At 39.6% G+C, this 15,670-nt stretch overlaps 1 protein-coding gene across 3 annotated transcripts in view; it reads left to right on the top strand.

Annotated features, from left to right (window-relative positions):
• Nucleotides 1–15,670, top strand: part of RORA (RAR related orphan receptor A) — a gene marked incomplete at its 3' end in the record, with an annotated part of 693,863 nt that overhangs the window by 652,137 nt on the left and 26,056 nt on the right. For all 3 annotated transcript variants that reach the window (XM_084241126.1, XM_084241125.1, XM_084241124.1), the window contains one exon: nucleotides 10,566–10,651. In XM_084241126.1, coding sequence (XP_084097252.1) covers nucleotides 10,566–10,651 — 86 coding nt within the window. The remainder of the gene's footprint in view (nucleotides 1–10,565; nucleotides 10,652–15,670) is intronic.

The following is a 15,670-nucleotide window of genomic DNA, read 5'->3' as shown; positions in this document are numbered from 1 at the left end:
AATTAGTAACAATATAACAGACTTTTTAGGCAGGAGACTTTGTCCTTTTAAGGAGTATTTTGAGAGCAGAAACAAAAAGTGTAGGCAAGGATGTGGAGAAAAAGGAACCCTCGTACACTGCTGGTGGGAATGCAGACAGGCAGCCCTTATGGAAAGCAGTATGGAGGCATCGCAAAACATTAAAAATGGACCTGGCATTCAACCCAGTAATTCCACTCCTAGGCATCTACCCAAAATATTTGAAAACACTAAGAAACTTGCACTCCCATGTTTATTGCAGCACTATTTACTAGAGCTAAATTATGGAAACAACCTAAGCGCCCCCAAAACAGATGAATAGATCAAGAAGATGAATTATCACAATGGAATATTACTCAGCAATCAAAAAAATAAACTCATGCCATTTGCAGTAATATGGATGGAGCTAAAAGGAATAATGCTAACTGAAATAAGACAGAAGGAGAGCAGCATCGCCGGTGGTACCACGGGTTGAGTGCAGCGCTGTGAAACTGTCCACAGCCTCTTTCGATTCCCAGCTGGCCAAGGAGATTCCCACATGGTGCGGCAGACCTCTCCTGTCGCGCCCGCTGCCCCCCTCAGCAGTGCCTTAGGTCCATCTGCCTGTTCTCCTCCCCGCTCTGTCTCTGGGGAATCCTCTCTTCCTCCCTTGCCTCTGACTTGTATCCCAGTTCTTGTATAAAAATAAATATTTTTAAAAAAAGGAGAATGATAAATACTGGATGGTATCACTAATATGTGGAATATAAAGTAACTAAGAGTAAGATAAAGACAAGCTTAAAACCAACCCATGAAAGCTGACTACAGAATTGAAGCACCAGAGCGGGGAGTAGGGAAAGTAGAGTGAAAACAGAGGGAAGGAAGCACAAAGGACTACGGTGGTGGACTATGGGTGATTTTAGTTGTGGGTATACTACAGTGGCAATACCTGAGGGGCACATCCTAATATTACCTCAATTGAAAACAAATAAATTAAATAAAAAGTATTGTGAGGCCAACAGCGTGTTTTGATTGCTTTATTCAGTGATGTTACATGCTAAGTATACCATGGGCCAGACACATATAAAGTCATAGAATTAATAGATTTAAACAAACATCTTATTTGTTATAAGACCCATTTCTAGGTCAACAAATTTTTTCTGTCTTTGGCTCTATAATGAATTACCAGATTAGTTTATTTTTGTAACATTATATGTAACCATGTAAAAAAAATAAAACCTAAATTGAAATGCCAGGATTGTAGAATAGATATAGTTTGAGGTATACGTACGCCAGTATGAAGTTAAGTAAGCTGTAAAATGAAGTGGTTATCTCTTGGGCTTAGGTGTGAGAATTTGGGGGTAATTGTGTAAAGTAAGGTTATTTCATAAAATGCAGTAAGAGTAATTCTGAAGTTTTTGGTTAAGCAGAAACTAGATAAGATCTCCAGATTTGGTTTGGTTTTAAAGATGTTCTTTTCTGTTGTTGTGAAAAACAGACCTTGAATGATGAAAGCACAAAGCTGACCCCATTGCTGTCAACTGTGAGCAAAGGAAGACAACCGAAATGTGGTGCAATTTTTCTTGTTAAAGGAGGGAAAAATATGTTATCTACACTGAGGTTGATCACTAGAAAGATTAGATGCCGTTCTGTGCATCAGAATTTTTTTCTGGTATTATCCAGAGTTATCTAAGGGACAGACACCTATTGTTGAAAGAGAAGTTTTTAGGAATTTCCCAAGAGCATAGTCTAACCACTTAGTAAAATAAAATGGATTCATTTTCTATGAATATGAGGTGACAACCCACACTGAGAGTTTTAAGAGGATATTGATTAGATATATTTCTGAGCTCAATTTCCTAGAAAATCTTTAAGAACTGTATATTTTTAAAAAAATATAGCTAATTCTAGAATCTTCATGGAATCTTGTCCCAAATGGCCAGCTACCTTTGTCTTGGTACCTGATTTTACATCATCCCACAAATTCTTAATAGCAAGTATGTTCTGTTCTTTATAAAGGCAGAAGTTTAAATTAGGAAAAACAAAAAAAGGAAAGCGATCAGAAAAATATTCCTGATCTTAATGGCATCTTCTTAGGTGAGGATTTATTCAGTATTTGCCCACTAGATGAGTGGAATGAGGAATTACAAAGCTGCTGCTCTTGCTGTTCAATTATTCACAGCTTAGTTGGTTGCCAGGTAGTTACCGAAACAGATAAAGAGTCAATTGCCTTATATTTAGGCATTCTGTGCATTACTGTGAAGTGGGAGAATTCTAGAGAGAACTGGATCTGAAAATCAAAGCCATTCACTGTTCCTCTATATGAAAAATCTGTTTCCTCTCCGATTTGACAGAATGTCCCTGTCCAGGGACAAAAGTGCTCATTTATATTTGGCTTTTAGCAAAGATACATATGCATCAGGGAATGAGTCAGTTTCTCTAGAAAGCTTAATCTTGCAGGGATAGAAACATATTACAAAGGATTAAATTCTGTCCCCATTGTCAGAAGTACCTGCATGTTCACAGACTGTCCCCATGAGAAGATGTGCCTGTCTTTCTTACTCTTCAGAGATTTCCTGCAACTCAGCTTTCTCTCAATTCATATGGGGACTTCTGGCCCAGTGTTTTAACTCTTACACACCTAAGTCTTACTTGTACAAAGACTGATGGAAACAGTCAAAGTTCTAAAGCTCTGGTTTTGTCTTATTTTAAATTTAGTCTGCAAATGCTTGATCTGCCAGTGTCTGAGGTGTATGTGGCAGATATGTGCAATACTTTTTACTAAAAATGATTTTTAATATGCTGTTAGGTTTTCAGCAGAAACAAATCAAAGCTTTTAAGAAGTGACTTGAAAACAGTAGGTAAGGTACAAGACTTAAAGAGGAAGGGCTTCAAAGTAAGGTACAAGTTTTTTTGGGTTTTTTTATGGCTATAATTTGACAGGGTCCTTTGAGTGAGATATAACTTAACTGAGACTCTGGATATCTGAGGATAACACATATACTTATTGTATTTAACATATGGGAATCACGGCACTTCCACACGGGCCCACAGGACTGCATGAGCCCTCCTGAACGTTTAGTTCAGCGACTTTGCTTGTGACGGCTGTCATTGAGGTGACTTCTCCATCTAAGTGCTCTTTTGGTCTCAAGTTGCAACTAAGATAATAATATCTGGGCCCATTAGTCCTTCAGGAATGCATTTTGGAAACCAGCAATTAAAAAAAAACTTAGTCCAGTTAACAGATGAAAATTACAGTTCTATGTATTTTTCTTTATTCTCTTTGCGGCAGAGCCTGTTGTGGGTAGTGAGGGTTCAGCGTCCTGGTCCTTGCCAAGAATGATATTCCAAGCTTCCTAAAGCTTCCCATTTATATAGGTCTTTTCATCTTCAAAGAGCTTTGGGAGCATTCATTTACCCCCCCCCCCCCCCGCCTGGGAGGTAAGAATTATTCTCAGTTTATAGATGGAGGAAGTGGAGGTGTAAGAGAGTTGCTTGAGGCCACTATTGGGGGTGAGGGGGTTGAGGGCCAGAGGGACACTTGGAAGGATGGTGGCTCCACTTCTTAGCTGAATCAACCTCCACCTTTTTACAATCTTGTGTCATTTTCCCTTGAAAGCTCCAGGTTAATGATAAAATTAATCTAAATGCAGCAAATAATATTGAATAGGAAAGAGATACTCTGTGTGTGTGTGTGTGCGCGTGTGTATGTGTGTGTTCCTGGCCTCCTATGTAATTAAACCATGGGAAAACAAGACATGGAGAAGAACCCATTTAGCCCTTCTGAGATTCATTTTCCATATCTGTAGAATGGGGATAATAATACCCAACTGCCTACTTCAGAGTTGTTGTGATTATCAAAATCACAACAAGCTAATGAGGACAAAAACTTTAAAAACTGTTACACAGCTCTGCGAATATCAGGCAATATTATTATTGACAGAAATGACCATGCAGCTGCTTCACCGAAGACTTTTCTAACTAGGGGGCTAATTGCTTTGGTGATATCAGCCAGGATCAAGTACTCACAGCAAAGAATTCAAAATCAGCGTAAAACTACATTCAGGAAACACTAGTTTTATGTTTAGTAGATCTTTAGTAGACAAATGGCAGACAAGTTGACCAATAATTTGCATGATTCAAAGCTGGAACTCTACCCTCCCTGCCCCGGAGGTCCATCCAACATGCCTGGACTATAGCACAGATTCCCTGCTGTACCCAAGCCACAGATCCAGGACAGAATATGCCACAGTTACCAAAGTCTGCTCACCTTTCCCCATGAAGATATAGTGAGAGCTTGCTGTAAATGCGGGGGTGGCCTGGGGCCTCTAGGTCAGCAAGAGAGAGTAGAGAGAGAGTATTTTCCTCCCTGAACTGTCTACCACCACACTCATCTATGCACATTGTAGAGAAGGGTGCCACCTCTGGAAGGATGGATTGAAAAAGAGATGCCCTACCTGGGAAAACAAATTAGAAAAAGGCGACCTTGTTCAAGGCTACTGGAGCCACCGCAACAGAGCTCACAGATAGCTAGATTTCGGCCCCAGTCTCTGCCTCTCAGCTTAGCTTAGACAGAGTACGTTGTTCTTGGAGACCCTTGGAACTTGGAGATGGCCAGATCCAGAGCAGCCATAAAACTCTAGAGGTCAGAAACTCCTGAAGTCCCTCCAGAGAACCAGGGGAAGACTGCCTATATCCCACCAGCCAGCCTTGACATGGGGGCCAGGCTGCCATCCAGGCTGCTGCAGAAGCTTTTAATACCCCAGTAGTTTTAAACTGGGGATAAAATAAAGTGACTAATCCATAAAGGACTCAAGCCATTTTACTGAAAATAAAATCAAATGCCTTAGGGTTTTTCTTTTTAATCTTTATTGGTTTTTCTGCTTACAAGAAGTAATACATGCTGGTTGTAAAAAGTCAGACATTAGAGAAATATGTAGCATAGTGAGTAGAAAAGTCCTTCATAGTTGCATCCTTCCAGGAAAAAAAAAAAAAACACTGTCAACAATTTGTGTAAAAGATAGTTGTTGGTTGTTTTTATTTTTTAAGAAGTAGTTCTTGACCATTTTTTCAAGACAAAAAAAGTGCTTGACATTCATACACTTTCCTGGGTGAGCTCAAGCTTTGACTATTTCCTGGCAAGCCAGCAATAACCTCACCCTGTTCAGTCCAATTCAAGGAAGTATATGGTTGTGCAAGTGAGCTAGATGGAATGATATTATTGGGGTAAACGTGGGTCCATGTTATTTTTTTATATGAACCGTTAAAGAACTTCAGCTTCTTTTTTTACTATTACTACAACAAATTCCATAGGATACATCTCACATGATTGCAACATGCCGTGTGTTGCAGCAAACAGTTAAGGATTGCTGTGGTGGCTGGTATGGACTGCCTGTCATATTATTTGGAGGATAAGCAGCTTTTCTCTATCCCCACTTTGGAAAGAGCTTAAAGTCTGAGAAAAGAATTTCATTTCACTACAAGGCAGGATTTCTTATCAACAATAGCAATAATAATAACTGCTATTTATTGAGTGCCAACTATTTCTAAGAACTGTGTGATGTGCATATGTGTCAAATAATCATGTGTGCTGCAGTCTTTATCCATCATATCATTGAATCTCCAAATACAAAACTGAGGCTCATAGAGGTGAAGTTATCTGCACAGCCTTAAGAATTGTTAAATCTTGGCATCAGTCACTTACGGTCAACAACACTCTTGGTATTTTATAAAATGGAGACAGGTCTACAAGGTTGGTGATGACTACTGGTTGTAAATTAGTCAGATAACTCCCAGAATGACATCTTGACATCAGTTCTAAGTAGTGTTCAATTTTAACCAAGCTACTTACGGGATGTCTCCTTTTTTTTAAGATTTATTTATGCATACAAGAACTGGGGTACAGGCCAGAGGCGTAAGGAGATGAGAGGATTCACCAGAGACAGAGTGGGGAGCAGAACAGGCAGATTGACTGAAATATACTGCTGAGGGGAGCAGCAGGCAGGACAGGAGAGGTCTGCTGCGTCTTATGTGTAGCTCCCTGGCTGAGGATCAAAATCGTGCTGCAGTGGCTGTGGACAGCTTCATAGGTTGCATCCTAACCCCTTGCTCCACCAGGGAAGCCCATGGGATGACTTTTGACACTCAGTTAATGGTCGAATAACAAGAGCAATATGCTCCCAATATTTGTTACTGGGATGATTCAGGTTGACCATGCAGCATGGTGAGAAAGGTGGGAAAACCCTAAATGTTGAGTCTAACAAAAAGACAAGATGTACTTAAGTCTCCACTGGACCTCTTGCAAGCTCTCTGACACCGGAGAAATTATTGAAGCTAACTGATCGTCAGTTTTCTCACCCGAAAAATGCTGCTACTACTAACCTACAACCTCTTAGGGTTGTTGGGGAAATGAATATGATAATGCCTGACACATTGTTAATACAAATACATGTTAGATATTATTCATCATTGTAAATACATTAGATTATTATCACTCACAGAACGAAGTGGTGGGTCCAACTCTTGTATAATCGTGGGGTTCTTTTTTTAATTCTTTGAGAGAATGGGCGCTAGTCTCGGATGGAGACCAAAATAGGTCCTAAGGAATAAACAGGCATTAAGAATGCCAGTACCCATGTGCTTGTTCCTTTTATAATTAAAGGGAAAGAGCAAACTTTTTATAGCTGCTCAAACACAGCCCAGCCCAAGGACCACTTGGCTCATTAGCTTGTTGCATTCCAGGGTTGCTGACGCCCCACTGCCACTTGTTGTCAGCTTCTTGAAACTGCAGAAATTTGCCTCTGCAGGTGTGGAGTGTCTGCTTGAATTACTCAGGGTGCATGAGAAAGCAAATTATTTAGGCAATAGAGCTGAAAATATGGGCAAATTAGAATTTTTCATAGCAAAATTGTTCATTGTTAAGCCAATTCATGATTATATGTGTGCGTCTTGCTTCAGATATTCTGCCACACAATAAACTTCTCTGCTGTGATGAATATGTATGTGGACTAATTTAATCAATATACTTGTGACAGTAGTGGTGTCTGACAGAACTCATCCTTTGAAATACCAGCTGAGTTAATGTGTGCAGTAGATATGTGGGCCAAGACTCATAATTTGTGTTAAAGAGAGATTATTTTGAAAAGACACAACAGTGCCTGTTAGAAAATGGAAAAGCCTGAGGGATGGAAAGCAAAGGGCAAAGGGATTTTTGTCCTTTTCCCTCTTATAAAGACTGAAAACTCCAATTTATGAAACGAACTGCCTTCCTTTTAAAAAATGTGTAAGGCATTGAGTACATTTATTTTTTCATTGATATATTTGAATTCCGTAAATTGACTGAAAGGTGGAGGGGGCAGCTTTTGTGAATTGTTGGATTAAATGGAAGACTGAGTGAATAAGTGCTCTTCTCCAATTTGCAAATATTTGCTTTCTGGAAATATCAACATATGTGATCAGATCACATTCAGAGAGTTTGCTTTTTGGAGCAGGTGGATTTTTGTTATTTCCTAAAGCGCACTTGGAATTCTGAGATGAGAGCCACCCAGGGGATAGGCTTGTAAAATATTTTCTTCTGGCCAGTCAGAAGACCTGAACTTTGCTTTGGAGAAACTTTCCTGTCACCTTAGCATGAGATTACTCATGAAGCTTGTTCTAGGTAATACTGACTTCTTTGGCCAACTTTACCCAGAACTAAGCCCTCATACCGGGGGAGGAGAGAAGGGAGCAAGCTCTAAGCAAATGGACCTTTGCTTAAAAATACAGGTTGGGCCTCCCCTGGTGGCGCAGTGGTTGAGCGCTGGGTTGTGAGGTTGCCCGCAGCCTCTGCAGCGCCAGTTCGATCCCCGGCCACTGGCGAGGGTCCCACCAAAAAAAAAAAAAAAAAAAAAATACAGGTTATCTACAGTGAGTCCATTCATGTTAAGCACCTTGACCTCTGAAATCTTGTAAAATCTGTCTCAGCATGAGTAACTTCCATATCTGAAAGACCCTGGCAGCTGAAGCAAAAGTCTGGGAGCCAGACTTGGGGCAGCAGTCCTGTGCAGTAGTGGCTCTAAACTCTGGGTTTGCACTTCAGCGACCATCCACCCACTCCTCCCCTCCCGGAAGCCGGGACTTGAGCTGTTACTGGGGGGAACTTCTGGGCAGAAAAGCACTCCCCAGGGCCAGCCTGTCATGAGCACACTCTTCCTTACCAGACCTCATGTTACATGCAGGATCACAGGAGCCAGGAGCAGGGCATTTGGGGTGCTACCTTACGTATCATCATTTCACTTCTGGTGGGTCATCCACTAAGAGTCCGGGCAGACCAAACAGCTGTAACACATCATTTTAGTTTGTTTCAGATACAGATACAGGCCATCTTCCTAAGATGGCCTACCCCAGACCTTCATAGTCTTATAAAAGACTAAATAGGAGTGTTTAATCACCCCTTTGTTAAGAAGGAATGCAGATAACTGTTAAAAGACCCAAGTGTTGCCTTTGTGTTCCTTTAATTGCTTCGGATAGTTTTGATGCTGACTTCATCTCTAAGACCTAGTAAGGTTTGTCTATGTCTAATTTTTGTGGTTATAGCTCGAGGTGTGACATGAGCTCAATGTCAGTCTTATTTTCACTTATAAATTTTGTTTAATAGATGGTCCAAGTATTTTGTGTTGCCTGATTATTCCTTAGAGGTTGGAGGCAAGGACCAGTTCTCATTGTAGAAAAGTTAATTCACATGGGGAAATCCAGCTAATCACTCTCAGCTGCTATCACATTTCAGAACTTCTCTACAACCTCTGAGCTTCTGTGAGTCTCTGGAAAATTTTGGGTATAACTCTCTCCCTTTCTCTCTCAGGATGCAGACACTGTGGAACAAAAATTGTCCACACTGTGGAACAAAAATTTTGCCTTGACTATATTTAAAATACTGGAAGGACCAAAGGTCTGAAGTATAATTAGATTTAGGAATTCATAAAGAATTTTTCTTGAAGAAATCAAACTAGTCACTAAGATGAGAAAGCAGACTTGTAGACAATAATTTTGTTAAATGTGACCTTACACAATTGAGTCAAAATAGACAGATTGTATACAAAGACGTCATTATTGTAGTATTAGAAAATCTTGAGATTTTGGGAAATGTTTTGGATGTGAGATTTCAACCAATCTCTAAATCTGGACAAGCAAAGAAACTCGGTGTATAAACACTAAGAGGACTCTCTCTAAAAGTCACCATAGTATCAGTACTAGTTTCCATGAAAGGAAGTTAACAGGTACATATGATTTATAATGAGGTTAAGCCTAGTAATTTCACATGTGTTCTTTCTAAGTGTGGGATACTGCATCTCATCAAATCCAAAGTAAGTGATTGTGGAAATTATCCCGGAGTATGGGATTACACTGAAAGAAAATGTGTGCTGTGCATATATGTGTGTTACATTGTGTAACATACTCTTTAAACAAGTCATTGCTGTGTGTAAGGCATGGAGCCTGGACTATGTAAAGGAAATATACTTGGTCACTTACAGTTGTGTTCGTGTGCGCAATTTAGTTGATATTCTGACACTCTACCCAAATGAAAATGAATTTCGCTTAATGAAACAGTTCAGGTAAATTGGTGAACGTTGCCATCCTAACTATACAGCTCAGCGTTGGTCTTTTTATTTCACGTATCAATTCTTTTTAATAGGTGGGTCAAGTACTTTGTCTTGCAAAATTATTCTATTCCTTAGGTTGTTTTTTAAACCTTAATTGTGCTCTTTCCAACTCTGCTCAAGACAATAATGCATTTGCTTGGAAGTATGCTTTGTCATATTTGAGAACTTTGGTGTAATGTATATTAATATTTTGTTAGCCTTCCATCATGCAGCATTTTTTAAGTAATCAGTTGGATAGAGACACATGCATACTGTATCAGGAAATCAATTTTCAATGTAAAGAACTCAGAAGCTACATATTCTTTTTGTCAGGATTCATCATCATTACATTCAGAGAAATTATTAACTTTATGGCTGAAAGGTTTTGATCGTACACAAATGGACTAATTTTTAACACATGGCAACTATATTAATTAAAAAAAGATGGGTAAGGAATTCTTAAGTTACCATCATATGTAACTTGTTAATATTTTGAGTTGAATCATTTTCCTAAGTGGTCTTGTCTTTTTGGAGTACATTTTTCCCTACCAGTCGAGCTGCAGTGCTCAGCCAAGACAGATTTATGACCTTTTAAAAATAATGATGGAAAATGAGATTGGAGGAAACGTTTTAGTATCTGCTTTGCTCTGAGGCCTAAACTGCGAACTCTCCAGTTCTTGAAGGCTTTGAAATGCTGATTCCAGTCTTCTTGTGGGTTCTTAAACACCTTCTCAAATGACCCATTTTAATAACCCGAAAGCTATTATATAACGAGCAGCCATAATTTAGTCCAGGGCTCTAGGGGGACCCTCACAGTTCAGCAATGAATAGTTAATGCAGTATAATGTTTAGCAGGTTATTAGTTTTCACTATACAAATGCTGATCAGGGAACGCTTTTATAAGGTGTTTAAAAGAAAATGTAATTAACTGGTTGCGTGCTTCTGTTGCAGCTCAAATTGAAATTATTCCATGCAAGATCTGTGGAGACAAATCATCAGGAATCCATTATGGTGTCATTACATGTGAAGGCTGCAAGGTAAGCCTTTTTAATTGTTGTTCCCATTCATGTTAGAATGTATCTTTGTGATTTTTATTCTTTACTTCTGCTGTATATAAAAATTCAACTCCTTGGAATTTTAAGTGATGAGCAATGACAGGACAAAATAAATATTTTGGTGTTAAATTGCTATTCAGGAATAACGCCTTCTGTCAAAATAACAGGAGACTGGAGAAGGGTGTTGGAGCACTGCTTACGCTTGTCACTTGCAGTCCTAGAATTGATTGAAGTGATGAGCAATCTCTTTGGCTATTTTTTTTTTTTAGACTTATTTATTTATTTATTTATTTATTTATTTATTTATTTATTTATACAAGCACTGGGTACAGTCAGAAGCGCGGGAGGGTGAGAGAATTCACCAGAGCCAGAGCGGGGAACAGAACAGGCAGAGGGACCAAGGTACACTGCTGAGAAGAGCAGCGGGTGGCAGGAGAGGTCTGCGTGCCATGTGCATTTCTCCCTGGCTGCCTGGGGATCGAACTGGTGCTGCAGAGGCTGCGGGCAGCTTTGCAGCCCAGCACTCAACCGCTGCGCCATGGGGGAGGCCCTTTGGCTATCTTTTTTTTTAAAAAAGAGATGACTCTAGATTTCTGTAATGTCCCTCTTATAAGCGTTATAAGAAGGCATTTCCAGTAAGTTTGATGAGACTGTGATTGGAAGTCTTACTCTGGCACACTGTTGCTGACTCATTTGGCCAGATTTTGACAAACCGAGTTCTGGTGCTGGCCCCACCACCTGGGAGGCTTAATCTTCTAGTGACTCAGTTTCTCCATTTGTAAAGGGGATCTAACACTCTAACCTACCTGCCTGTTAGAACTGTTCCAAGAGTAGTTTGAAAAACTGCAAACAAAATGCTACTTAAATGAAAATGCTACAAAACTGAAAATGCTACTTAAATCTAAATATTCTACTGCCATTGCTACTATTTTAGCTCTTTTTGATGCTGATCTAGGCCACTGTGTACAGAACATGCATAATGTGAAAATGCGAAATAGAGATGTTTGTCATAATCATTCAAGACTCCACAGTCCGGATTGCCTCTGTTATTCAAATATCAATTTGTTAAGATTTAAATCCTGCTAATATTGGAAGAGCCTCAAGATAGCTTACACTATAAAATAGTATAAAATAAACAGGAGAGAAGCTGCTGAAACATGCAGGAGGCCTCTGAGACAGTCCACTGCCACTGAACCAGGCCTGAATTAGCCCTAAGGCATTTTGAGGCTGAAATAATAAATACAATCCAGGAATTTGGTTAGCTTTCCTTTAGTGAAATTAAGAAAAGATAGTGTCATAACGTACAAAATCTCCTACAGACACAAATAACCACTGAGAGGCTTGAGGGAAATTTGCCTTGTCATTTCTGAGTCTTTGTTTTACTGTTAATCATCATGACATTCGTCACTTTGTATGCGTGCAAGTGCTTCACACTGATCCCATCAGTGAGGTTTGAGATCTGCACCCAAAACCAAACACACTCAATAATCACAAATTTTTTTAAAATGTCGCCTACCTCTGACGAGTGAGGAGCCTGCTATTTAAAGGGGATTTGGAATTTAAAGGGGATTTTAGAATTATTTATCTCTCTGGTAACCCTCAAGACTTCAGGATTCCAGGTTAAAAAGAAAAAAAAAAGTTAAACGCTTTTATTTACTTTGTCTGCCCTCCCTCAAAATTAATTATTTAAATAAATAAATAAATAAATAAATAGAAGTAAACTAAATCAACTTCCCAGCCTACAATACCCAGGATGTAAGGAAAGGGCAGTTACCTGCCGGAGACAGCCACCCACCAACATTTGGCATCATTGGGGCTGATGTGGGCCGTGCCCCTTCCCCCTCACCCGCCCCATGCTCATGCCTCCTATGTGAGTCTCACGTGAAGATGACATAGCCTTTCCTGAAGGGCCTGCAGGCCGCAGTGCTCCCCTGTCAGGGGTTCCCAGCAAACCTGACTTTAGGTTACTGAACTCCACCTAGACTGTTAAGTGGATAGACTCTTGGGTGGCATTGACCGCCATGTGCTCCTTCTTTCTACCCCAGAAAGTGATCGCTCTGTCTGCATCTTCCAGTGACATCGCATGTGATTTTATGAGGCAGACTGGAATGAGAATCCAGGAGTGGAGCCTGCAGAGGGCCAGAGTGGGGCCGGGCTGCTTCCTAGGGGACTTCCCTGGAGTCCAGAAATGAATTAACAGCTACTGCTCAGGAAGATTCCAGTTACCTGTCTGAGCACCACTGTGTGCTCATAGGCACAAACAATGTGTGTTTTTTTTTACCCCCAATGTTTATTTATGATAGGAACATAAACTTTTTTTTTTAAAAAGGTAGCTATTATTTCACACTTGTCATTTTTCACTATTCCCTTCCAGATCTTGACCATATATAGCTTCAATGCCAAAGTGGTTTTCGGTTATCTATGGTTCTGTTCCTCTGTCGAAAGTCACTCAAACAAACAACTGAAATTTAATTTTATTAACAGATTGGGCAATGCCCAGCCTGGGACTTATACAATGGTATGTGATTATATTTGATGCAGACAGTGGTTGTTCTACATTATAGTTCCTTTCTGCCAAAACTAACATTTTTTATTTCAAGTTGTGATGAAGTCAAGAGACCATCTGCTTTTGCCATTAATATTAATGATTTGTCATTTTCTAACCAGGTGAAGAGGGTTGTGTCATGACAGACTGTAAATAATTTATCTCCATGATACTATCATTAGACATCAAGACAGTTTCTAATTAGATACATAGATGTCTGATGAGAGGAAAGACAGTGACTCAGTTATTTCTGAGCTAATCATTTTATGAATGTATTTTAAATGGCATCTGAAAAATCAACAACCTGAAACCACAAGAAACTAGAAAACCTATCTAAGAACTGAAATGATTATCTATTTTACCACATATTTGCTCTGTTAAGCAATGCACATCAACAGCAGTAATGGTAAACATTTTGCCAGCTCTTTCACTGGTTCCTAGGTTTTCCCAGCTCAGCACCTGTCCCCTTACCCACCTGTCTGAGAAACAGGACTGCCATCCTTTGTTTCTCCTGGGGGACCAGACTCTGTGGGTTTGAATCCCAGCTTTTCTCTTTCCCAGCTTGAACAACTACCCAATCACTGTGTGTCTCCATTTCCCCATCTGTAAAAATGAGGGAAGTCATTGTAGTTACATCACAGGGTTATCATGTGCATTTAGGCCCAGCACTTAGGAGAGTGTCAGGCACATGGAAGAACTCTCTTTGCCTAAGTGACGTTGCTCTGTACTATCAGATGTTTTCAGAACCTCTGTGGGTCCAGTCTTGGTTTGGGGGACCATTGGTGACTTATTATGTAGATTCTTCCAATAAAACAACCAAAAAATATGATACCCTGTTGGGACCAGATATGATCTAAGCACTGTAACGGATCCAAAGACGTGGAAGGCCTCCTCCTTCCCTCATGTAGTTTATGGTCTCATTGTAGAACTGAGGCCTGATTAGGGAAAGCTAAATAGGAAGGAATTGAATACTAGGGCAAGGTTACAATCTATGATGTGACTCCAGAAACACATATGCATCAGGCTGTGTGACTTAGAGGAGAGAGGACTAGAAAGGGTCCTCTGCAGAACCAGCAGTAGTCCAGGGATAGAGAAGGACTTGTACTTTGCACAGCATTTGGCAATGACATTAGCAAAAACCCAGGAGTGGGGAAGTCTTTGTTGTATCTTGAGGACAACATACAACCCAGTTGGACTGGAGAAAGAGGTCCCTTTCTGTGCACAGTAGAAGGTAAGCTAGATGGGTACAACATTCTCAATTTTTCAGGGTTCCATCATGCTAAGGTCTTTATTATGAAGATATTTTAGTTGTTCTTTTGAAATAATGAGGGAGTGCTTACCCGAGCTTTGGGGCTTACATTCCAGAAGATATGTGTTAGAATCCAGGCCTCAAGGATTTAGTTCTATCTGGAAATATGTTTCAGAGCCTTGGAACAGAATTTAGCCCCAGCCCTGGATATGAAAATTAGAGCAAAGTATAAAGTAAGTCTGCCAGGGAAGTGGGCCCAGACCATGGAACTTGTAGGGGGACAGGACAGAAATAAAACAAGGCAGCAGGGTTAAGGTTCAATCTTGAAAGCAAGTGAAAATGCTGAAGTGTTTATAGAAAGAGCTTATAGAAAAATGAACTTTGATCGAGGTTTTCTTTGAGAAATGGCCCTCTTCATCATTCACATTCAGTTTCTAGCTTTATCATTAGATTCATAAGCTGTTCAGATGATGATGATGATGACGATGAAACTTTCTTTCAAGGTTAAAATCACAGTTTTTTTTTTTAACCCCTATCCTTTTAGTCTTTTGGCTCTATAATTTCAACTATAACTTCTCAAATGATAATATACAGTCAAGTTTTGGAGTTAGTAATTGATTTCTGATTACATGAAGATCTGCTCGTGACCCCCTTCTTTGGTCTAAGAATAGATAGTATCCCTTTAGTATTCCTAGATACTTTAGTATTCCCTTTAGTGTTAATAGAAAGTATTCCTCATCCACTTAGTAAAGGGAGAAGTCAGTGTTCCTTTTTTACATTCACAAATATATTATCTAGAATTACCAATAGAATGCATAATTGGTATTTTTTGCCCAGAAAGAATTAAAACGATATCTGGAGCTTTTTAAAGAATTCTAATATTTTAATTCTGTGGCAAAATATCACTAGCCCTGGACCAATTTTGTCCATTTCTCAGCACCGCTGCATTCATGATCAACATTTTAATTACAAAGTTTCATAGCACCTCACCCCAGTATCAGAGCTAGCCATTTAAAATGAAAATTATATCAGAAAATGATATCTGACATCAGGGTTTTACTTCTGTTATGTACATGTGATTAAGAAATTTTTTTAGCCAAATCTCGCAGTCCTGTGATGAATCCACAAGCAGTAGGATGTGTTAAACCCCTACTTGCCTCAAGATGATTTGGATAACTTATATTTTTTATTTCTTTATTTTAGTCAA

The sequence above is a fragment of the Talpa europaea genome, assembly GCF_964194135.1.
Source record: "Talpa europaea genome assembly, chromosome: 8".
In the NCBI taxonomy this organism is placed as follows: domain Eukaryota; kingdom Metazoa; phylum Chordata; class Mammalia; order Eulipotyphla; family Talpidae; genus Talpa; species Talpa europaea.
This window is presented reverse-complemented; position numbering and strand designations above follow the sequence as displayed.